We start from the raw sequence: 26,377 nt of genomic DNA on the forward strand, positions 1-26,377 counted from the left end.
TGATGCTATTTGCGCCACCAATTCCTCTCCCTTATTCCGGATACTCCTGGCATTAGTATAAAGCATATAAATGCCATTGTTTCTATACCTAGCATTATCCCTTCTAGACTCCACAGGCTCAGTGTTACCTGACATTGTCTCCCTTCTCCCAAGTATCCATTCCCACAATAGGCCACCCCTGCTATCATCCTCCCTGGGACACAGCAATCTCTCCAGATGCCTACGTCCTTCCTCATTCAAATGTAAACGGTCTCTCGCATACAATTCCTCTCTTTCCTCAAACGCACTCCAAGCATCCACATATACCAGTCCTCTCTTGTCACACATTCTCACTATTATGCCATTCAATATCACTGCTCTTCTGCTCAGCTCATCATTATCATACCTAGGCAACACGCACACTATTTTTCCTCTCTCTGTCTTCTTCCGTACAGTCTCAAGCAAAAATCTCATATCTCTCGCTGCCCGACTTACATTACCACTCAAGTCATTCATTCCTACCATCGCAATCATCTCATCCACCCTTTCACCTCTCTTAATTGCCATAGCCACCCTTTCTATTGTTCCTCCTGGCAAACACTCCTCACGCATCCTATCTTGAACGCCACGGATCATTGAGTCGCCATACATTATACCTTACCATTCCCTCGCTCCTATTGTTTCCATTCTCTCCTCTTCTTTCATTCCCATACCTCTCTCTTCTACTGTTTCCATTCTCTCCTCTTCTAGCACTCCCATACATCTCTCTCATTCCCTCTCTCCTACTGTTTCCATTTTCTCCACTTCTAGCACTTCCATATCCCTCTCTCATTCTGTCTCTCCTACTACTGTTTCCATCCTCTCATCTTCTAGCATTCCCATATCTCTCTCTCTCATTCCGTCTCTCCTACTGTTTCCATTCTCTCGTCTGCTAGCATTTCCATACCTCTCTCTCATTCCCTCTCTTCTACTGTTTCCATTCTCTCCTCTTCTAGCACCCCCATACCTCTCACTCATACTCCCTAAATTCTCTCTCTCTCTTACTCTGATTCGCCTTGCATTTATCTCTTCCATTCTCCTAATCTTATCTTTCATACTTCTGCTCTCATTCACAAGACATTCCACCTCCTCTTTCAACTCATCTATCTCCCTCTGCAGGTCAGTCGCTCTTAATCTAAATTCACTCTCCCAAACAAAACCATCTCCTAAACTTTCACAGTCACTCACACCTTCCACACTATCAACTATTATTTTCTCATTCTCTCCTATCACACTACTTGTCTTCCTACATTCATTCCCCGTTCCTGGAGCAACAAAGTCGGATATCGATATATCTAATGTACTTATTTCCTCCAACTGCCTGCATTTTGCGCACATATGCTCCCACTCTCTTTAACAAGCCACATATGTAATTCCCGAGACAAAAATGTACTCATTGGCCGTATGCAGGTCTTGTGGTTTCGAACCACTGGTGTGAATGAATTGAGTTAACAGACAAACAGCTGTGCGCCTTTCGCCAAATGAGCAGGTAAGTAGAACTGTCAATTCAATGTTGCAAAGTGTAAGGTTTTGAAATTTGGTAAGCAATGATGAGATGCAAAGTATACACTTGGTGGAAAACTTTAAAGGAGGTAGAGGAGATGAGAGATCTGGGAGTAGTGGTGGACAAGGACCTGAAATTCAAGGACCACAATGTGCAAGTTGTAAAGTCATCACATCAGATAATCACTATGATGCAGAGGACACTGATGTGCAGAAATAAAGAGGTTATGATTCCGTTGTATAGGGCCCTGATCAGGCCTCATATGAATTATTGTGCACAGATTTGGTCACCTGGTTATGAAGTTATGTCAGAAAAGTTCCAGAGGAGATTCACAAAGGTGGTCAGTGGGCTTTGGAATGTGGAGTATGAAGACAGATTGAAAGAATACAATTTGCAAAGCCTCATGAGTAGGAAGAAGAAGGGGCAGATATAATTGAGAAATATAAGTTGGTCAGGTTAATATAGAAGAAACTTTTCATAGAATGGGGGTGGGAGATAGAACAAGAGGCCATCCCTAGAAACTGTATAAGGATAAAGTGAGCAAAGGAATGAGAAGTTTCTTTGCCTGGAGATTGGTTGGTGAGTGGAATGCATTGTCTGAGTGTGTTTTGAATACAGACACATTGAATGAGTCTAAGGCAAAGTTTGAGGAGCTTTGTCTGTGATAGTGTGGACCTCCTGTGATGAGTTTCTGACTCCATTGAGGTATGATGCTAATAAAGAGTCGAAGGATATTACATAACCTGGATGTGAATACAGCTTGGGTTAGATGGTATATATCAACTCAGGTATTGCAAGAATGCACTGGGGAATTGACAGTGATGGTAACTTTGAACCAGGTAATTTAATTAAATATCAGTTCTCTGGTGATTCTCAGAGAGGGAAAAATATTCATTTGCATCAAGATGGTTCCAAAACTGATTTAGTAAAATTATCATCAAGTGATCAGATAAATAAAAGAAGAGTAAATCAGCTAGGAGTTAGATGGACGAATAGCATCAATAAGCAGAAGTTGTAGACAAAGTTGTGGTGGGAATATAAAGAAAAAGATGAACAGCATGCCATGAACAGTACAAAGCACAGGCAAGAAGGATGACCTGTATGGTATGGAATGCCAAAGCTAATTTTGAGAGAAAGCTAGTTGATGATGGCAAAAAAATCCTAAAGAGTTCTTTCACTTTGTTGCAAGTAAAAGTAGGAATGACTATGGAAGGATGACTTTATAAAACGTGCTGATGGTGGGGAGACAGCAGAAGCAAATCAAATAGTTGAATTATGAGTAATCATTTAGCACGTGTGTGTACCACTAGGTGGCACTGTTGCAATGGCAGATGTGGCAATGACTGATGGGAACACAGAGGTTGAAGAAATGGAGGTGCTTAAAATATTGCACAACCTCAATACAAACACAGCCATGGGATTAGATGGATATTGGCCCATGTATTACGAGAATGCAAGTGAATTATCAGCTCTTCTGACCAAGCAGTTTAATTTAAATCTTAGTACTGGGAAGGTACCAATGGAGTGGAAAGAGGGGAAAAATAGTCCCACTGCATAAAAGAGGCTACAAGACAGAAGTAGCAAATGCTAGGCCAGTCATCATTTCAGGAGTGATTGTTAAAGTATTGGAGAATTGGCAAAAGACAATTCAGGACTGGGTGGATATGAATATGATACTCTGTAAGGGATAATATGGTTTTGTGAAGGAGGTAGATCTTGCCTTAGTAATTTGCTAACTTTTTTGTAATAAAGTGACAATGAGTTGGATACAGGAAATGGCTAGACTTTGCAAAGTGATCTTAGCTGTTCTCTGAAAATTCATTTTGGAAAGGATTTTAGCAATAACAAGTGCAAACAATTCTGCCTTTTCCTGGAGGAGGAGAGAACTAGCCCTTGAATGTGTATTAGTCCTCAGATTTTGGCAGAGAAGTCAAATAAGTTCCTATAGAGTAAGATATGGTATTTGTAGGAATACAAAACAGACTTAATGTATTTTCTTTCATATGTATTATTTGAGTTCTTACTTTCTAAATAGTAAAATTCAAATGTAGTAGTTTTCTGTTCAGATATTTTCTGAATTATATTTTGACAATATAACATGAACAATCTCATCAGAGGATGTAATTATAAATGAGGTGTCCAATCACAGTCCAGTTGATGAGAGTGACCATGAAATGATTACCTGGGTGGTTGCCAGCAGTGTGAGGACCTTTGTGAGAAAAGGGTATATGTGAAACTACAAGGGTGGCGATTATGAAGAGCTCAGGAGACTGCTTGCAGGTATAGCATGGAAATGAAGAGTTAGCTGGAAAAGAGATCAGTGCAGCTCGGGGGATATTCATGAACTATCTAGTAGAAGCAATATATAAATATATTTAGAGGGTCAGAAGGTTAAATAAGGTAGGTGTGAAATGGACGAATGAAGAGATTAAGCATGCAATGGAGGCAGCACAAGAGAAGTGGTAATAACTAATTCTATGAGGATTACAAAGTCCAGACAAGGCGGGTGATTTATTTTATATTGAATAATTTATTTTTATTGAATAATTTTTGGATATGCTAATCATATCCAAAAATTCTTTCGATATGTAGCGAGCAAAAAAAAAAAAAAAAGAATAATTATGGAAGGATAACATTGATTGGATAAAATGGTACAAGGACAACTGCTGCAGACGATGTAGTGGAGATACTTGATGAGCAGTTCATAAACGTCTTACATTGCTGTGTATATTAATGATATTGGTGAAGATTTGGATGGAGATATTCAGTTGTGTGTAGATGATCCAAAGTTGGGACAAACCATGAAGAGTAGAGATGATGTTGTGGCCTTACAAGAAGACTTAAATAAATTGAGTGATTGGGAATGTGAGTTCAATGTTGCAAAATGTAAAGTTTTAAAATTTGGAAAACAAAAATGGGATGCAGAATTTATGCTTGGTGAGGATATATTGTCGGAGGTAGAGAAAATAAGAGATCTGGAGGTGATAGTGGATAAGGATCTGAAATTTAGGGGACACATAGCCAAAATTGTGAAGACAACACAAAGGCTTCTGGGAATGATGCAGAGGACACTGACTTGTAGAAGTAGGGAGATTCTTGTTCCATTGTATGAGGCTTTGATTAGGCTAGACATTGACTATTGTTCCCATATTTGGTCACCTGGTTTTTCAGAAGGATCAAGAGATGTTGGAGAGGGTCCAGAGGCAACTCACTAAGGTAGTTTCTGACCTCTGGAATGTAGAGTATGAGGAAAGATTGAGAATATGCAACTTGCAGAGCCTGATGCACAGGAGGAGGAGGAGAGGAGATGATACAGACCTACAAGTTATTGAGGGGTTGTTATAGGATCAATGCTGGAGAGGGTCTACAGAAAATAGTGGGAGATCGGGGGGGGGGGGGGGGAGAACCAGAGGTCATCCCTGGAAGCTTTATAAGGAGGGTGTGAGTAGGATGGTGAGAATCAGGTTTTTTTTTCATGCAGAGTTGTCAATGCTGATTCTCGTAGACAGGCTCATACGTTGGTTATGCATTACTAAATCTCTTAAGGAATTGAACAACATAGATAGGAATATAAATTAAATTACACTTTAATAAATATTTCCGATATTTCGGCAATATCACGTTGCCATTTTCAAAAGGAACTTATAAAAAAGGCACGTGCACGTAGGCAATACAACACAGTAACTGAGAATGAAGAGATGAAAGCTGTTCTCCTAAAAGTCCTGATGGTGGCCTCTAGCGGGCTAAGTAGGTGTTCTTGGCCGTTGGGCTGAAGGTCCTCCCAAATTTGGGGCAGTCGCATACAACCAAATTTGTTGAGGTTTGGAGAGTTTCTTAGGGCTGAGGCTGATTCTATAGAGTTGTGAATGATTTGAATGCCTTGCCTGAGAGTATGGTGTCAGCAGAGAATTTGAGTGTGTTTAAAGCACAGTATAACAAGCTGTGTGTTTGATAAAAGGACCTCCTAGATGAGTCTTTGACTCCATGGGGTCATGGGTAATAATAATAATTCTTGTGAATATGACTTCATGGAGAGATTGAGAGCAGTTGATTATGGGGAGGAGAGTCTGACTATAAGTGAGCAGGAGTTGAGCAAACTTGATGTTAATAAGGCTGTGGGACTTGATAATATATCACCATGTATTCTGGAGGAATGTGCCAGGGAGTTGACATCTGCCTTGACATATTTTTTAATATAAGTCTTGCACTGGGTCATGTTCCAAAGGAGTGGAAGCAGGGCAAGATTGTGCCACTTCATAAGGAAGGTGATAGAACTCAAGCATCAGATTAATAGGCCTATCTATGTGTCAGGTGTTGTGGTTAAGTTTTTGAAGAAGCTGGCGAGAACTAGGATTCAGAATTGTGTTGAAAACAACAGTATTATCTTTGATGGACAGCGTGGATTGATTTGCTAAAGGGAGGTAATGTTTTAGAAATCTACTTACTTATTATAAGGTGATGGCTTCCTTTGACAGAGGAAAGGAATACACAGTAGTATACTTACATTTTGCAAATTCTTTTGATAGATTACCGCATGATAAGTTGTAGTCAAACTAGAGCAGATGCAGTTGGATATTTGATTAGTGCATTGGATCAGAGGCTGGCTATCTGATAGGTATCAGCAAGTTGTGTATGGGGGGGCAATATCCCAGAAGAGGAAAGTCACTAGTGGTGTACCTCAGTGGCCTGATTTAGGGCCATTACTGTTTAACTTGTATAGTTATTATATTGGTGAAGATTTGGATGGGGATATTCAGTTGTTTGCAGATGATGCAAAGTTGGGACGAACTATGAAGAGTAGAGACGAACTATGAAGAGTGTTGTGGCATTACAAGAAGACTTGAATAAATTGAGTGAATGGGAAGGGGATGCAAGTTCAATGATGCAAAATGTAAGGTTTTAAAATTTGGGAAACAAAGATGGAATGTAGAATTTATTCTTGGTAGGGATATATTGTTGGAGGTGGAGGAAATAAGAGATCTTGGGGTGATAGTGGATAAGGATCTGAAATTTAGGGGACACATTGCCAGAACTGTGAGGACAACACAAAGACTAATGGGAATGATGTGGAGGACACTGACTTGTAGGAGGGAGATTCTTGTTCCATTGTATAAGGCTTTGATTAGGACACATGGACTAATGTGCACAGATTTGGTCACCTGGAAGAGGTGTCCAGAGGCAACTGACTAAACTAGTTTCTGATCTCTGGAATGTCGAATACAAGGAAAGGTTGAGAAGATGCAATTTACAGTCTATTAGATATGAGGAAGAGTGGGAGATATGATAGAGACATACAAGTTAGTAATGGGTGTTGTTGTAGGATTAATGTTGGAAAGGTTCTACAGAAAACAGTGGGAGATTAGGGGAGAACCAAAGGCCATCCCTCAAAGCTGTATAAGGAGGTTGTGAGCAGGGGAGTGAGAAGCAAATTTTGCACATGCAGAGTTGTGAATGATTGGAATGCCTCGCCTGAGAGTGTGGCATCTGCATAGAATTTGAGTGTGTTTTAAGGCAGAGTATGATTAGCTGTGTGTGTGTGTGTGTGTGTGTGCGTGTGTGTGTGTGTGTGTGTGTGTGTGTGTGCGTGTGTGTGTGTGTGGCAAAAGGAACTCCTAGATGAGTCTTTGACTCCATGGGGTCTTGGGTAATAATAATAATTTATAAAGCCAGTTATTAGAATTAATCAAAAGGAAATTTAAAATATTCCTAGAATAGATAAAATATTTACTTACTCCTTGTTTTCCTTCTCTCATTAGTTAGCAGTAACAATCATACAAGCTGAGGATCTACCAGGAATGGATATGTCAGGGACCTCAGATCCGTATGTCAAGGTCTATTTTTTGCCAGACAAGAAGAAGAAGTATGAAACTAAAGTTCACCGAAAAACTCTTAATCCCATTTTCAATGAGACGTTTAATTTTAAGGTATTTGTTGATCACTTCATTTATCTGTAATGATAATATTACTTTATTGGCTAACCTAGAGAAAACAAGGTGTGCTGAAAGTTGTGTAAGAGTGTAATCAGCAAGGATATAATTGATTTTTGTTTGGACAGTTGTGTAAGAACTAAATGCATGGGTTACTAGTGTGGTTGAGAGTGTCTTGCGAGTGATCAAGTTTAAGGAGAGGCACTGTGTGAGTAATGGCTGGTATGAATCCTTCAATGATGAGTTATAAGATCCAATGAGTTACTCTGATAATAACAATAATTATGTATACATATTTATAATCTGATATTTTTTAATTCATTTAGAAATATCCATCAAAGGGCAGATGAATATGATACCTATATGATGAAAGCATTTGCAGGTCATTTGAGAAAGTTTTGCCTCTCACAACTTTCTCAATGGAAAAAAAAAAATGTTGCAGAGAAATTTCTAATTTAGACCGAATTTCTTACACTATGAAAATGAGAGTTTTCTACACTTAGAGTCATTAAAATAAACCTATTGCATACAATGTTATCACAACAGGCAAACTTGTTGAGAAGTTATGGAGAATTTTCTCTATATGTATGGTTTAGCAAAGAATTCATCCAATAAAACCCATATAAAACTCCTCACCCATAAAAGGTTTAAAATCCACTATGCTTTAGTACTGTGGGCAGTACTGTGGATAAGAGAGATCATTGAAAATCCTGCTGTAGAGAACAATAACATATTTTTCCAAGTTCTCTCTGATCTTCAGTAAACAAGGGGATATAGGCTGACTTCAAAAAAATGAAGGGCATCTATCACATAATGGTATTTACAAACACCCATTCCACTGATGGATTCAAACTACAGGCATATCAGAAAGTGTTACCTACTTGGCTTTCCCAGATTCCTTTAATTTGCTGGATCTGTCTTGGAGCCTCCTTTATGAAATGGAAGTTTTTTGTCCTCTTTCCATTCCCTAGTCACCTTCTGGAAAACTAAGGTGTGATCTGTTAACAGCTATGTCTACAAATAAAATACTGAAACTCCATTATGGATAAAATATCATATCAGCATCACAACTACTGATTAAAATACTACAAAATTATGTAAAATGTGAGATAATTTTTTTCTTTTTGATTTTACTGGGTATATTGTGTTTTCCATTAAATGCCATTACATTTCATTGGCTAAATTTGTATTAAAAAATGCATATTGATTCTTTTTGGAATGTACTTAGTTTATTTTAGATTTTTATGTCTTTGTGTGGATGTATGTCTGCTAGCTCAATCTGAATCACCCGGTTTTATTTTATTTTATTTTTGTGAAATTCCATTATTTTTCTGCAATATTCTTCTGATATATATAACTTTTGCTTATTTTAAAACATGAACTAGCATTAGAGTGAATAATAAGGAACAAGCAATAGTATGAATTGGATTTAAATGGTATTGATGCAAATACAGATTGATAAAACAACTATTTATTAACTTAATATTTTGCTGGTATTATATCCAGCATCTTCAGAGCACACAAACAAAGTTTGTTACAAATGCGAGACAACTACAATCCGGTGTAACAGTGGGTAATTGCAGTGTGCAACACAGGACTAAAGTCATAATGAGGCCATCTAAGTTAAAAAAAATAAATTAAAAAAAAACAGTAGTCCAAAGTTTTGAAAAAATAGTATATTATGTGAAAGTTTTGAAAAAATAAAATAAAAATAAATAAATATTAATTTATTAATATTTACAAAAAATATTTTTAGTGCATCTAAATAGCCAGCACCCTAAAATCCACTTTACAATGGAACTAGAAGCCAATGACTGCCTGCCCTTCCTCGATCACACGTCTTTCAGAAGGTTCCTTATCATTTTCGGTTTATAGAAAACCCACACATATAGGGAGATATTTATACAAACATTCACACCATCACCCTTCTCAACAATATGGTATCCTAAAAACACTAACCCATAGAGCTAGAGCAATCTGTTCCAATGACATTGCTCTCATTGCTGAACTTTCTCACCTGCGTCACACCTTCCTAACCAATGACTATAATCCCCATAAGATAGATAAAATAGTAAGTGATATCCAGAAATCTTCCCCACTATCTACCACAGAAGACTACAACAAAACTATCACTATTCCATACATTAAGGGCACATCTGAAAAGATATCTAGGGTGTTTAACAAACACCAACAAATGTTAAAACCTTATGTGAAATTGGCAACTCTCATCTGTTCACCTAAGGACAGATTTACTCCTTAATCACATCCAGGAGTCTATGAAGTGCCCTGTTCATGTCATCGAGCCTACTATGAACAGACAGGAAGAACTGTGGACATCCGCCTCAGTGAACGCAAAAAATATATCCGACACTTTCGCTATGGCAAGTCGGGTCTGACAGACCATGCTTTGGATACCCTGGCACACAGGATCAATTGGAAAAAACAAAAGTACTGCACAGAAGCTTCTACAAGTCAGAGAGGTTGTTCCTGGAATCAACAGAAGCCTTAAAACATACTCCAAACCTTAAGTATGGCTGTATAAATCTACCAAAGATTTGGGAGACAGTCATCCTAAGACCAAATTAATATTTATTTATTTTTATTTTATTTTTTTCAAAACTTTGGACTAGTTTTTCTTTTTCTTTTCTTTTTTTTAACTTAGGTGGCGCCTCATTAGGACTTTAGTCTTGTGTTGCACGCTGCAATTACATATACTATCCCCACTGTTACACCATATTGTGGTTGTCTCTCATTTGTAACAAACTTTGTTTGTGTGCTCTGAAGATGCTGGATATAATACCAGCAAAATATTAGCTTTTAAGTTAAAAAATAGTTATTTTCTTATCAATCTGTGTTTGCATCAATACCGTTTAAATCCAATTCAACACATGTGATGAACACACAAGCCTATCCATGCAAAGCAATAGTATGGATAATCAAATTCCTTGTCTTACTTTAGATATAGCTGGAAAGATTGTACCAGATATCCATCGCACAACCCATAGCACTGGAATTTAGTATAATGCTATTTTATGATGTATATTTCCTGTGTCACATTTTTTTTATCTTGATGTGCAAGCCATACATAATTTTCTATAAATGAATCGGATATTTTTCATGATCCACAAACAGTAAAGACATAAAAAGAAATTCACCAGACTGATCAACTATTATTCTCAAGATATGAAATGTGGTTGCATTATTTAGATAAGATATGACCAAGGTTTAAATACAGTGATATTATCACTTGTATGTCTTGGTTTGTCAGAGTTTCTCTCTATCACCTTTGCAATATGTCCCCTGAACTTCAATTTCCTAACAGTTATCAAAGATTCTTTGCTTTCTGTACTTTCTTTGACACAAATCCATAAAATTCCAGTACATGAATGCTAGAAGTATCAGAAATAAGGGAGATAAATTTTTGGCACTGGACAGCTCAACTTAGCCAAAATTATAGACAACTTTATAGTGAGACCTGGTTGACAGAAAATGATATAGTTACAGGGATAGAATGTAAAGCATATTGAATTTTCAGGGAGGATAGGACAGGAAGTGGGGGTATTGCTGATGATAGCTGAAAAACTGCAGCACAAAATGGGAAGTTAGAGGATTTTAGGTTTGGCAGAGATGGTTGTTCATTTAAGGCTATCTGATGTGAGATAGAGGCCAATAGGACAAAATATATTGTTGGTTGCTGCTATAGACTAGGAGGTTCACAGAAGGATGTAGATGTTGTGCATCAGCAGATTAGCAGGAGTGCATGCCGAGCAATTAATGTGGGTAACTTCAACTATGGGAGCATAAATTGCAGGGAGAAAAGAGGACATGGCAAGATGGAAGTGGAATTTATACAGTTGCTAAAAGATAATTACCTAAAACAACATGTCACAGACGGGTCCAAGGGTTTGGGAATGCTCGATCTCGTAAGAACATGAGAAGGTGCTTCCAACTATGGAGCGTGACCATACAGTCTTGTTCTGGAAAGTTGCTAAACATGTGGTCTCTGTCAGGAAAGAGTTGACTATATAAAGCTGTGAGGAGATGGAAGTACAGTTTGTTAATGTTTGGAATGAGTTTGAAGGAAGAAGTGAACTGTATGGGAGCAATGGACTGCATTTGAGTGATTATGGTGTGAGTCACTTGGAGAAACTGCTGCTGGAAGGTAGAGAAGTGAGTAAAGTGAGAGAGAATGAATCAAATCAATAATAATAATTATGACAGACTTAGCAGAGAACTTGGAGCAGTGCCATGACTTGAGAAACTACAAGGAAGGAATATCAGTAATGCATAGAAAGTGGTCAGGAGAGAAGAGTATTGGATTGAAAGAGATGAAATGGATGCGGAATGAAATTAGAAAATTCGGGTAAAAACTATTAAAACTAATCATGATGGCACAAAAGAGTTAACAAAAGATAAGTGTGTGGCATTATATGGCGACCCCATTATTAAAAGTGTGCTGGATGCACAAGGTATGTTTTCCAGGCAGTAAAATTAGTAGAGTGATTGAGGCATTGGATATAAAGAGAGAGCAAGCAAAGGAGTTGATGGTTTTAATCAGCACAAATGATTTGACAGAGGAAAAAGAGCAAGTCAGAATGGATGTCGGGAGGCTGCTTAGAAGGATAAAAGAGAATAGTGTGACAGGAAGGGTAGTCAGCGTGTTGCCTAGGTATGACTGTGGCGAGATAAGGCAGAGAGCAAGGAATATGAATGATATGCTGGCTGAAATGTGTGAGGAGATGGAAGTACAGTTTGTTAATATTTGGAATGAGTTTGAAGGAAGAAGTGAACTGTATAGGAGCGATGGACTGCATTTGAGTGGTTATGGTGTGAGTCACTTCAAATCAAGCAGGAAGTGATGTGGAAGAGCAGGAGAGTAAGATAGGAGAGATTGAAGAGGTGGTTATGAATGAGGAAGTGAGTGATATGAGTATAGAAAATGAGAGAATGGGTGTGCAAGAGGAGCAGGGAAATGGGGAGGCTCAAGGTGGACAGGGGTACACAGCATGAGAAAGGTGGATGCTCTGAGAAGAGATGAGAGCATATGTAGACAGGAAAGGAATGGGATGACCTGGGATCAGGGGCAAATGGTTACAATTGAAGGGAGTTCTAAAATGAAGAAGCAGAAAGGGAAATGGCCCCAGTCAAGCATGGAGAGATCACATCGAGTGAGTGGTATTAGTGGAACTAGCTGTCGATCCAGAAATGAGCTGTTGTGTTTGTATACAAATGCTAGTAGTATAAGAAACAAGGCAGATGAAATTGTTGCATTAATTGCATCTGTTCACCCAAAGATTGTTGGAATAAGTGAGACATGGTTGGAAGAGGACGACATCCTGACAAGAATAGAGATGGAAGGGTATGATGTGTTTTGTGAGGATAGAAGGGGTAAAAAGGGAGGAGGAAGTGCTATTGATGATAGAAAAAGAGTTATGTCCATACAAAGTAGAGATGCAAGAGGAAAATAGTGCCAGTGGTTTTGAGGCAGTATGGTGTGAGATAGAGGTGAATGGAATCAAATACTTGGTTGGATGTTGTTATAGACCAGGTAATGTGGATGGTGGTGATAATGAAATGTATAATCAAATTAGTCAAGCAAATAAGAAAAGGGTGATCATTATGGGTGATTTTAATTATGGCAATATAGACTGGAATGATGAGATAGCAACTGGAAGTAGAGAAAATGAGTTTCCTGAGTTTTTGAAGGATAACTACCTCGGACAGTATGTAACAGAGGGCATGCAAGAATTGAGGGTCTTGGATTGGGTCATCTCATCAGAGGATGTAATTATAAATGAGGTGTCAAATCATCCACCAATTGGTGAGAGTGACCATGAGGTGATTACCTGGGTGGTTGCCAACAGTGTGAGGACCTCTGTGAGAAAAGGGTATATGTGGAACTACAAGGGGGGGGGGGGGAAGTGATTATGAAGAGCTCAGGAGACAGCTTGCAGGTGTAGCATGGAATGAAGTTAGCTGGAAAAGAGATCAATGCAGGTTGGGGGATTTTAAAAAACTATCTAGTAGATGCAATGTCTAAACGTATTCCAAGGGTGCGATGGATGAATAAAGAGATTAAGCATGCAATACAGAGAAAGAGGGCATTATGGAGGCAGCATACGAGAAGTGGAAATAACCAATTCCATGAGGTCTACAAAGACCAGGCAAGGAGGGTGACTTGGTTGGTGAGGGTAGCTAAAGAGAGGTATGAACAGCAGTTAGCTAATGAAGCCAAAAAGAATCCTAAGGAGTTATTTTGATATGTAGTCAGCAAAAGAAAGAATGATTATGGAAGGATGACATTGATAGGAGAAAATGGAATAAAGACAGCTGTTGCAGAATGTGTGGTGGAGATACTTAATGAGCAGTTCATAAAGGTCTTTCAATCTTATGAATGCTAGTTCATGGAGAGACTGACTGTAAGTGAGCAAGAGATGTATGAGGAGTTGAGTAAACTAGATGTTAATAAGGCTGTGGGACTTGATAATATATCACCATCCATTTTGAAGGAATGTGCCAGGGAGTTGACACCTGTCTTGACATATTTTATTTAATAGGAGTCTTGCACTAGGTCAAGTCCCTAAGGAGGGCAAGATTGTGCTACTTCATAAAGGAGGTGATTGAACTCAAGCATCAAACTATAGGCCTATCTGTGTGTCAGGTGTTTTGGTTAAGTTATTGGAGAAGCTTGTGAGAACTCGGATCCAGAGTTGGGTTGACAACAATGGTATTATCTTTGATGGACAGCATGGATTTGCTAAAGGGAGGTCATGTTTTAATAATCTACTTACTTATTACAATAAAGTGACTGCTTCCTTGGACAGAGGAGAAGGATACACAGTAATATACTTATATTTCGCAAAGGCTTTTGATAGAGTACCTCAGGATAAATTGATAGTCAAACTAAAGCGGATTAGGTTGGATATTAGATTAGTGCATTGGATTGGAGACTGGCTATCTGATAGGTATCAACAAGTTGTGTATGGGGAAGCAATATCCATGAATAGGAAAGTCACTAGTGAAGTGACACAGGGGTCTGTTTTGGGGCCATTACTGTTTAACTTGTATATTAATGATATAGGTGAAGATTTATATGGAGATATTCAGTTGTTTGCAGATGATGCAAAGTTGATACGAACCATGAAGAGTAGTGAAGATGTTGTGGTCTTACAAGAAGATTTGAATAAATTGAGTGATTGGGCACAGAAATTTAAAACCTTACATTTTCAATGTTGCAAAATGTAAGGTTTTAAAATTTGGAAAAAAAGATGGGATGCAGAATTTATGCTTGGTGAGAATATATTGTTGGAGGTGGAGGAAATAAGAGATCTGGGGGTGATAGTGGATAAGGATCTGAAATTTAGGGGACACATAGCCAAAATTGTGAAGATAACACAAAGGCTTCTGGGAATGATGCGGAGGACACTGACGTGTAGAAGTAGGGAGATTCTTGTTCCGTTGTATAAGGCTTTGATTAGGCCACACATGGACTATTGTGTCCAGATTTGGTCACGTGGTTTTCAGAAGAATAAAGAGATGTTGGAAAGGGTCCAAATGCGATCGACTAAGGTAGTTTCTCACCTCTGGAATGCCGAGTATGAGGAAAGATTGAGAAGATTTAATTTGCAGAGTGGTGGACAGGAGGAAGAGGGAAGATATGATAGAGACCTACAAGTTGGTAAGGGGTTGTTATAGGATCAATGCTGGAGAAGTTCTACAGAAAATAGTGGGAGATCGGGGGCGAACCAGAGGTCATCCCTGGAAACTGTATAAAGAGGGTGTGAGTAGGGGAATGAGGGGCAGGTTTTTTCCATGCAGAGTTGTAAATGATTGGAATGCCTTGCCTGAGAGTGTGGTGTCTGCATGGAGTTTGAGTGTGTTCAAGGCACGGTATGATGAGCTGTGTGTGTGTGTGTGTGTGACAGAAGGACCTCCCAGATGAGTCTTTGACTAAATGAAGTCTTGGGGTAAAAATATTAATAATAGTATTTGATATATTTGCATATATCAAAGGTTAGAAACATGAACCAAGTGGGGATTAAGTGGATGAGTAGAGATATAAAGCAAGAGCTGCAAAAAAAAAAAAAAAAGAAGAAAAAAGAAAACCCTGTGAAGGAAATGTAAAGAAACAGTGATCAGCACTCTTGAGCAGTATAAAGTGCAAGCTAGAAAGGTGACTAACAATGTAAGAAAGGAAGGCCAAATCAGATTATGAGAGAAAATTATCTAAGTAGGCCAAAGTAAATCCAAAAGAGTTTTTTTTTTTTTTTGTTATATAGCAAGGAAGAGGAAAAATGACTAGGAAGGATGACTTTCATCAATGCTGATAGTAGGAAAGTGAAAGAAGCAAAAGAAATAGTTGAGTTGCTGAGTGATCATTTTGCAAAAGTTGTATCATCCAGGTGGAGATTTTGCAGTTGCTGATATCACAAATTCATGTCAAAATTGAGGTAGATGAACAGAAGGTACTCAGCATATTGAAAAATATGAATACAAAATGGGACTGGATGGCATGTCAAGCCAGTGTTTTACGTGAATTATTATTATTATTCCAGCCTCCATGGAGTCAAAAGACTCATCACGGGAGGTCTTTTCTAAGAAACATGAAGTCTATCATACCACTCCTTAAACGCATTGACTGTTCTTGCTCTCATCACTCCATCAGGCAATTCATTCCATGGTTCAACCACCCTCCATGCAAAGAAACCACTCCTCACCCTCTTTCTCATAGTTTCCTTTTGTAACTTCCAGGGATGGCTCCTTGTCATGACTTCTCCCTGCTGTTCAACCAAGCGAAAGAACTCCTCAGTGTCAACCCTGTAATCACCTCTCAACAGTTTAAAAGTCTATCACCTCTCCTTCTTCTATCCACCAAACTCTGCAGTCCACACTCCTTCTGCCGAACCTCATAACTAACATTGTACAGTTCCGACACCATCTTTGTTATTCATCTTTGTATCCTTTCCGCAGTACAATTTACATCAAATTATGTTATTTTTTTCACTTGCGCTCTACAGCTTACTACTCTGTTTCTTTATTGCTCACCTACATCCCTCACTTTCTCTCTCCTTTAACACTTTCGCCTTGTTGTTCCCCTACTTACCTCTTTTCCTGTCATCTCTTTTCCATCCCTGGTTCCTGCACTGTCTCGCTTTTCTCTCATTCCCTCTCTTTTACTAGTTCTCCTGTTCTCTCCTTTTCTATCACTCCCATAACTCTTTCTCACTCCTACTCTGATTCGCTTTGCATTTATTGTTTCCAATTACCTAATCTCTTCTTTCATGCTTCTCAACTCATTCCCGAGACATTCCACTTCTTCATTCAGTGCATCTGTTGTTCACCCTTCATCCTCTCAATTAACACCATCTTCGAAAACTTCATGATGTGTCAAACTTACTATACTCCCTACTTTTATTTTTCTATTCACATTCTGCTTGTTATCCTCACCCTCAATCATGTTACTCATCTATCTCAGTCAGTATTCACCTGTTTCTGAAGTAATGCTGCTGGGGTCCATTATACTGATGTCTAAATTACAAAGTTTTTCCCTTCTACATTTTCTGCATATATATGTGTGTGTGTGTGTGGTGCTTGTGGCATGCATGCATCATGGCAGTTAGATATGTGGTACGTGAGAGAGAGAGAGATCGGGGAATGCATGAGTACATATATATGTGCACTCCCCGATCTCTCACCTACCACATATCTAATTGCCATGATGCATGCATGCCACAAGCACAACATGCCACAAAATCTAATAGTATGCTGTGTAAATGTAAAATGTAGTCTATAAATGGGTTGGGACATTAATTGTTTATCCCTTGTTTCCACAACTTTAACTATAATTAAATGTTTTCCTCTGCTATATGGCCTGAAAGAATAAATCTTACTAGCCCCACTATCTTTTTAAAAACCTTAGTCAGTTCTCTCACATCCTGGAATTTCAATTCCTAGAGTTTGCACACCCTTCGAGGAATTGGAACCATTATTTCAGGAGAGACAAAAACTAAAACCTTTGTGTATGATTGTAAGATTTATTGAAGTCTCATCAGGTGGAAGCCAGACCCACAAAAGATACCAAGGTTGAAGTAATGCAGAAGTCATATATTTCCCATATACAAGTAATAAAAAGATGTTACACCTTACTACTAAAATAATCTGGATTGGAGATGTTAACAGGTATAACACATAAGGATATGTGTCTTGCATTATGAAATACTTAGGCAATCGATGTGAAGTCATTAGCCTCTATATACAAGCAGCCCATTCATGAAGTTGCTTACACTTGGATAAAAGATGAAACCGAGAATATAATTTCTTGGCATCTTTAATTTATCAGTGATATAGGGAAAGATTTAAGGGGAGATATTGAATTGTTTGCTGATGATGCAAAATTGGAGATGGCAATAACTGATAAAGGTGATATAGATATCCTGCAGGATCATTTAAATAAATTGGCATTGTGGATGATGTTGCATCATGTTAGGTTACTGGACTGCAAAAAATTGAGCCTAGGGACTTAGGGATAATGGTGGACAGAGAGTTGGTCAGATAGAATATTAAAGTTGGTGAAATAGTCCAAAGAATTGCTTGAATGTTGATAAAGATTCTAAGAGGTAAAGATAGGGAAGTTATCTCTCCTTACAAGACTATGATTTGGCTGCATCTTGACTACTGTGCACAGATTTGGTCACCTGAGTTTCTTGGGAATTACAAGGTGGCAGAGAGGATTCAGAGATGATTGACCAAGTTGGTGACAGGTCTTTGGTATGTTTACTCTCAGGATAAGTTGAAGATGTGTGGGTTGCAAAGTTTAGTTGATAGGTGGAAAAGAGAAGATGTGATATAAACTTGTAAGATATTAAAGAGGTTTAAAGGAAATTGTTAATAAATAATAAATATACACTCTTTGAGTCTTTCTGTCTCTCACAGGTGGTCTTTGTTCATATGTTCTCACCATTATTCAGTATTAATAGTTTGGGAGAAGACAGATATTTCATCTGTTTGTTGATGATGCAAAGCTTAGCAGAGTTATCAGAAATAAGTCTGATGTGATAGTTCTCATCAAAGCAATCACATCAGGCAGCTCATTATCAGTAGTTCATCAACTCAAATCAACTAGCAATATTTATAGATTAGAGTTCAATGTAGTTAAATTACTATTTTATTACCAGTTCATTTCCATAAAGACAAAACTGGTGGGGGTCCATGCTAACTGTTATTGATTCACTGTCCATTTCACCTCTCCTTAAACTCACTGACAACTGATTTTCTGGTAACCAATTCCATCACCTGGAAATCAAAAAACAGTTAAACCCCTTAGTAACTTTTTTATGTTATTATTACTAATGAAAGGTTGTAAATCTCTAATACATTGGCAGTGTGAATGGACTAAGAAATTAATTTTATTATTATTATATCTGACATACATGGAGTCAGAGTCATCGTGGGAGGTACTTCTGTCATATAGCTCACTATACTGTGCTTTCTTATTATTCTTTAGCCACTTTCCATCCTCTGCTGGATATAGGGCTTCCCCTTAACTTTTCAGTTCTGTCTTTAGCCACTGTCCAACATCTCATGTCAAGTCTTATTAGATCATCCCTCCATCTTGTTCTTTGGTGAACTCTGCTTCTCTTTCCTTTTCTTGATATCCACTCTATGCTTAATTTTGTCCACCTTTCAACAGGCAATCTACTAAGATAACCAGTCCATCTCCATTTACATGCTTTAGTAGCTTTCCATGGTTTCAGTTATCTGCAGTCAATCCTGACCTGAAAATATTAAATGGAAAATTCCAGAAATCAACAATTTATAATTTTACATAGGCAAAGTGGATACTACATCCAAATTATTTCAAAGCTGAATGTTTGCAGAAACTATGAAAGTTTTGTAAGTTGACCTGAGAGCTTATGAGAATACAATCCTTGGCATCCCCGAGTTGCCTTAACTTGCACTGCACTAATAAGTAGTACAGGATTGTATTCTCATAAGCTCTCAGGTTAACTTACAAAACTTTTATAGTTTTGTAAGTTAACCTAATTGTACAAATATTCGGCTTTGAAATAATTGGATCTAGTATCCACTTTGCCTATGTAATTGTACATTGCTGAAATGAAGCCTTATGGCTCTTTTTTTTTTTTTTTTAGTAATAAACTATTTATAAGTTTTAAATTGCATGCCATTCTGAGTAACGTGATGAAATCTCATGCCATCCTGCCCAGGACGTGAATTGCCTCTTTGTTCAGTGAATCCATGCTGTACCGTATATGCTATCCACCCATTAATCACTTAGTAGCTGTCAGCAAATATTAAATGAAAAAATCTTTTCATTCAATATTTCATAAATATTAAATGAACAATTCATAAGTTTTAAATTGCGTGCTGTTCTAATGGTCCAAAAACGCAAGAGTAGTAATGCTGGCAATTTGGATATGCCAAAGAGAAAGTGCTTCCTTTTAAGTGAAAAGGTGAAAGTTCTCAACTTCATAAAATAATAAATAAATAATAATAAAATATATGCTGAGGTTGCTAATATTCCATTCACATTCAGCTAACTTTTATTACAGTATATTGTTATAATTGTTCTATTTTATTATTAGTTATTGTTGTTAATCTCTTACTGGGCCTAATTTATAAATTAAACTTTAAATTAAATTTAATCATAGGAAGAATGTAGTATATATAGGGTTCGGTCCTATCTGTGGTTTCAGTATCAGCCGGGTGTCTTGGAATGTTTCCCCCATGCATAAGGGGGGCGCTTACTGTACTCCAGTTATCTCTGTAATTCTAGTATTTCTTATTCTATCTCCCTTTTTTTGTTATATGGTAGATTCTTCTCTCCAAGGTTCTTTGGGCCACACACACAGCCTGTCCTCCTCTTTTTCAGTCATTCTCCCATGTCTCACTTCCATACGTAAACACTGGAATAATGCATATGTTAAATAGCTTTCTTTTTAAGCACACAGGCAAATCTCTTAAAAGATACTTTTTATACAGCCAAAATGCTTAAATATATTCAAATTCCCTACAGACACCACATTCTTTGGTAATGCATTCCAATCATTCATCACTTTCCATGCAAAAAAAAACTTCTTGTTCTACCCTATCTCCTACCATTCTGCGAAAAACCTTTAACATTAATCTGATAAGAACATCTTACCAACTTGAACATCTTTATGCAAAAGTTCCATTGAAAAAGCAGGGCAGTGGTTTCACTAGTAGATGAAATTCATCTCTCTCGCAAAGACATTCACAAACATCCATGCCCACTGCAGGATTTGACACCACAGCCTTTTGGTTGAGAATCAATAATCTAGCCACTTGTCCAGCCAGAATGACAAGTTAATTTTATATCCTCCCTTTTTGGCTGTCAATGAAATTTTATAATTTATACTTTTTTTTGTGTCTTTGTAGAGAGAATTCCATGGATCTGTCAACATTTTGGTCTTGAATCTGAATGCTGTCCACCATTCCCACATATAGGGAGGGATAATAACTTCTTTATCTTCATTCTGTTTTTCAAAATTCAAGTAGTTTTGGTGCAATTTTGCCCACCTTTGCAATATGGTTCCTACAATTATCCAGAATCCCTAGCTTATTCATTTTCTTGCAATGCAATCCCATTAATTTAATATACCATCTTGTAGTCTTTATCAGTCTGAAGTGCATACATAGCTTCCACCACCTTGCCACTAAAATGGTAATATTATCACATTGCTCATATTATCAGACTCTTTAAGTCATTCTGCATTAAATAACTGGATATTGTCCCTCAGATTGCTTCTGATATGATTAATGTATGCAGTAGTCTACAAACATGCCACATCACTGGGATCCTGCTTCCTCTCTTTTGATTCAACTCCACCATATAGACTATAGAGTGCAAAGAAAGATATTGACAGCTAATATTGGCAAATTAGCACAATAAGTGCAAAGAGAGTACTGTATTTTTCCATGTATAAGATGATACTTTTTTCTAAAATTTTTAGACCAAAAATTGAAGTTCGTCTTATACATGGGTGTGGGGAGGAAAGGGGGGGTAACCGGTTGAGAGACCTGTGATTGCCATGGCAAAATTGCCAGTTCCTTGTCTCCATATACAGGCTTCCCTGAATAACTAGCCTTAGTTAACTCTGTTCATTGATGCCATTAACGGCTGTTATTATTATTATTATTATTATTACCTCAAGACCTCATGGAGTTAAAGACTCATCTGGGAGGCCCTTTTATCTCACACACAGCGCATGATACCATGCCTTGAACACATTCAAACTCCTTGCAAACACCACTCTCAGGCAAGGCATTCTAATCATTTACAACTCTGCATGCAAAAAAACCTGCCTCTCACTCCCCTACTCACACCCTCTTTATACAATTTCCAGGGATGACCTCTGGTTCTCCCCTGATTTTCTGTAGAACTTCTCCAGCATTGATCCTATAACAACCCCCCTTACCAACTTGTAGGTCTCTATCATATCTCCACTCTTCCTCCTGTCTACCAGACTCTGCAAATTACATCTTCTCAATCTTTCCTCATACTCAACATTCCTGAGGTCAGAAATTACCTTAGTCAATCGCCTTTGGACCCTTTCCAACATCTCTTCCTCCTTCTGAAAACCAGGTGACCAAATCTGGGCACAATAGTCCATGTGTGGCCTAATCAAAGCCTTATACAATGGAACAAGAATCTCCCTACTTCTACACGTCAGTGTCCTCCTCATCATTCCCAGAAGTCTTTGTGTTGTCTTCACAATTTTGGCGATGTGTCCCCTAAATTTCAGATCCTTATCCACTAACACCCCCAGATCTCTTATTTCTTCCACCTCCAACAATATATCCTCACCAAGCATAAATTCTGCATCCCAACTTTTTTTTCCAAATTTTAAAACCTTACATTTTGCAACATTGAACTCGCATCCCCATTTCCGTGCCCAATCACTCAATTTATTCAAGTCTTCTTGTAAGGCCACAACATCTTCACTACTCGTGGTTCGTCCCAACTTTGCATCATCTGCAAACAACTGAATATCTCCATCCAAATCTTCACCTATATCATTAATATACAAGTTAAACAGTAATGGCCCCAGAACTTCCCTGTGGCACTCCACTCCACTAGTGACTTTCCTTTTCCTGGATATCGCTCCCCCATACATACTTGTTGATACCTAAAAAATTAAAAAAATGTCAAGACAGGTGTCAACTCCTTAGCACATACCTTCGGAATACGTGGTGATATATTATCAAGTCCCACAGCCTTATTAACATCTAGTTTACTCAACTCCCCATACACCTCTTGCTCACTTACAGTCAGTCTCTCCTCCCCATCATCTACTGCTCTCAATCTCTCCATGAAGTCACATTCACAAGATTGAAAGACCTTTATGAACTGCTCATTAAGTATCTCCACCACACATTCTGCAACAGCTGTCTTTATACAATTTTCTCCTATCAGTGTCATCCTTCCATAATCATTCTTTCTTTTGCTGGCTACGTATCGAAAGAACTCCTTAGGATTCTTTTTGGCTTCATTAGCTAACTGCTATTCATACCTCTCTTTAGCTACCCTCACTACCAAGTCACCCTCCTTGCTTGGTCTTTGTAGACCTCATGGAATTGGTTATTTCCATTTCTCTTATGCTGCCTCCACAATGCCCTGTTTCTTTGTATTGCATGCTTAATCTCTTTAATCATCCATCTCACACGTACCTTATTTAACCTTCTCACCCTTGGAATAGACATTGCATCTACTAGATAGTTTTAGAAAATCCCCCAAGCCGCATTGATCTCTTTTCCAGCTAACTCCTCATTCCATGCTATACCCGCAAGCTGTCTCCTGAGTTCTTCATAATCACCCCCCCCCCTGTAGTTTCCACATATACCCTTTTCTCAGAGAGGTCCTCACACATTTGTTTCTAAACAAATGAATCAGAACTCTGAAAGCATTCATACTTCTGCAATTTGTTGTTGGGGTAAGTTAATGTATTAACAATATTTTGAGCACTAGCCCATAAAAATGTCTGAAAATAAAAAACAATCATCATATTCTTCAAAATTCAAGTTAAAAGTCATCAATTATGCAAAATAACATGGAAATAAAGCTTCAGAGAGAGACAGTTTGGAACTCCTCCAACTGAGTGTATGATTAGACAGTGGGGAAAACAGGAAGAACTATTCAAGGTCCCAAAAAGAAGAGAGCCTTGAGAGGAAAACAAGCAAAATGGCCAAACTTGGAGCAGAGGCCTAAGACTTGGATTATAGAGCAGTTCCAGAGTGGAATATGTGTGTCAACCAAGCTTATTTAATATGAGGCAAAAAGGTTTGCAAGAAAATGAACATTGTTGATTTCACAGGAAAGACAAAATAGTGCTTCAGCTTCATGAAGAGAGAAGGGTTGGCCATGAGAATGCGAACCAAGTTAGCCCAGAAAATGCATCTTAAATGCATCCCTAAAAATGCATCTTAGTATGTATCTTAAAAATATTACCTAATTACTAAATATACTTTGAATATTTAAACATATCAAATGTGTTCTGTTATATATTTAAAATACTGATTTCTTAATTTTGGGTTCGAAAAAATGGGGTTCATCTTATACATGGGGAGTATTATACACTGAAAAATACAGTATTATTATGGCGGGGGCTTCATGTATTAGACATAGATTGGAAGAAGGAAAGATAAAGAGGAAAGGAAATAGAATTTATACACTCATTAACGGGTATTACCTGAAACAGCATGTGATGGAGGGGAGTTGGCAGTAGATCTGGCCTCAGTACTGGGACCTATATTGTTTAACCTTTATATCAGTGGCATTGTCAGTGGATTGCAAGGGGATATTCAGTTGTTTGTGGATGATGAGAAGCTGGGAAGGATTATTAGTAATAGTGCAGATGCAGCAGCCTTGCAAGAGGATTTGAATAAGCTAAATAGCTGGGCAAATGAATGGGGGTTTCAGTTTAATGCAGCAAAATGTAAGATCTTGAGGTTTGGGATACATCGATGGGATGCTGCATACTCTATGGGAGGAGCTATACTGGAGGAAGTAGGGTAGAAAAGAGATCTGGGGTTGATGACTGATAGAGACCTGAAATTTAGGGAACATATTGTAAAGGTGGTGAAGGTAACACAGAGAATTGCTGTAATAATGAGAAGGACGCTGACCAGCAGAGATAAAAGAGTTATCATTCCGTTGGATAAGACTCTGATCAAATCACACTTAGACTATTGTTCTCAGATTTGGTCCCCAGGATTTGAAGGGGATAAATTAACTGTTGGAAGGGTACAAAGGCAGACAACAAAGATGGTTTTAGGACTGTATAATGTTAGTTATGAGGATTTTGGACTGCAAAGTTTGGACTGCAAACTTTTGAACTGTTGAGGTGTGGTTACAGGGTTGACACTGGGGAGTTCTTTCGCTTGGTTGAACAGCGGGAAGGAGTGATGACAAGGGGCTATCCCTGGAAGTTACGAAAGGAAACTGTGAGCAAGAGGGTGAGGAGTGGCTTCTTTGCATGGAGGGTGGTTGAACCATAGAATGCATTGCCTGATGGAGTGGTGAGAGCAAGAACGGTCAATGAGTTTAAGGAGTGGTATGATAGACTTTGTGTTTCTTAGAAAGGACCTCCCACGATGAGTCTTTTGACTCCATGGAGGCCTGAATAATAATAATAATAATTAATGTAGGTAGCCACATAGTCTCCAGATGGAGAGAATAATTGCAAATAATCCAAGAATGATCTGAGAGGTTGATAATAATGAGTTGAATCAATGAGTAGTAGAAGAAATGATGTTAAGGAGTACAAAACTGAATATGAGAAGATAGTAGCTAAACAATGTCCCAAAGAGTTCTTTCACTATTTGTCAAGTAAAAGACAGAATTATTATTCAAGGATAACCTTAACAAAACTGATGGTAAGGAGGTAATAGAAGAAGAAAACACAGTTGAGAAAGGGAGTGATCAGTTTGTGAGGATGTATTATCCATTTGGAGAAACTGCAATGACAGATATGATGGGGACCAGGAGAGAGAGAGAGAATGGAGGTAGATGAACTGTAGATTCATAGGATGTTACAGTATCTTAACATGAATGCAGCCATGAGATTAAATGGATTACACAGTCCAACACAATTTTTGCTGACTTTTATATGAGACTTGTTTTTTACTAATTTGGGTGGGCTGATTTCAAATATCAAACCCATTTTTCTCTAGCACGTCAGGTTTTCCCTCTATGGCATTTTCTTTTTGCTAATTTGTAAGTTTTTCATAGTTTTAAGGAGGCAGTACTATTTAGAGGATCAAAAAAATCGATTTTTTAATATTAATTTCTGAAAGTATGTATTTTTAAAATCTATTCTTAACTTTTTATCAAGAAATTCGAAAAATTCCCGAAGATATAGGCTATTATTCAAAGCGGTGCGCAGATCAGAATCGGAGTGCTCACCGCTCTCGCTTGTTAGTAAATGAATAAATGCGTAAGAACCTGCAACGCCACGTACTGGCGCTTTGAATGCGAGAGAGGCCGATAATTAGATACATAACTACTTAACAATAGTCATTAAAAATTACAAGAATATTTATAAAAAAATAACAATTTTACTTACACATGAGAGTCAGGGAATAAATTTTTGTTTGTAGAAATTTCTGCTGTGTGTTCTGTTTTGGCAATCCCTTTGAATACTCCAACAGTAGTTGGCCATCATGTGAATATCCTATCTTCCTTGGTACCGATCTTCCATAGTTTTTAAGTCTTGATGAAATCTTTCGCCTTGTTCATCGCTTACAGCACCTAAATTCTCGGGAAATCTATCAAGATGACTATATAGGAAATGAAGCTTTATGCTCATGTTGCAACCTAGGCGCTGGAAATTTTCAAGCATTGTTTCCACTAGATCTTTGTAATTACATGCTTTTTTGTTTCCAAGAAAAT

General features: G+C 37.9%; 1 protein-coding gene across 4 annotated transcripts in view; it reads left to right on the forward strand.

Annotated features, from left to right (window-relative positions):
- LOC150102796 (synaptotagmin-1-like) overlaps positions 1-26,377 on the forward strand; it is a 277,762-nt gene that overhangs the window by 94,602 nt on the left and 156,783 nt on the right. For all 4 annotated transcript variants that reach the window (XM_090398670.1, XM_090398669.1, XM_090398668.1 and 1 more), the window contains one exon: positions 7,279-7,446. In XM_090398670.1, coding sequence (XP_090254796.1) covers positions 7,279-7,446 — 168 coding nt within the window. The remainder of the gene's footprint in view (positions 1-7,278; positions 7,447-26,377) is intronic.

The sequence above is a fragment of the Typopeltis vanoorti genome, chromosome 10, assembly GCF_054136105.1.
Source record: "Typopeltis vanoorti isolate ZY-2024b chromosome 10, IOZ_Tvanoo_1.0, whole genome shotgun sequence".
NCBI classification, from domain to species: Eukaryota; Metazoa; Arthropoda; class Arachnida; order Uropygi; family Thelyphonidae; genus Typopeltis; species Typopeltis vanoorti.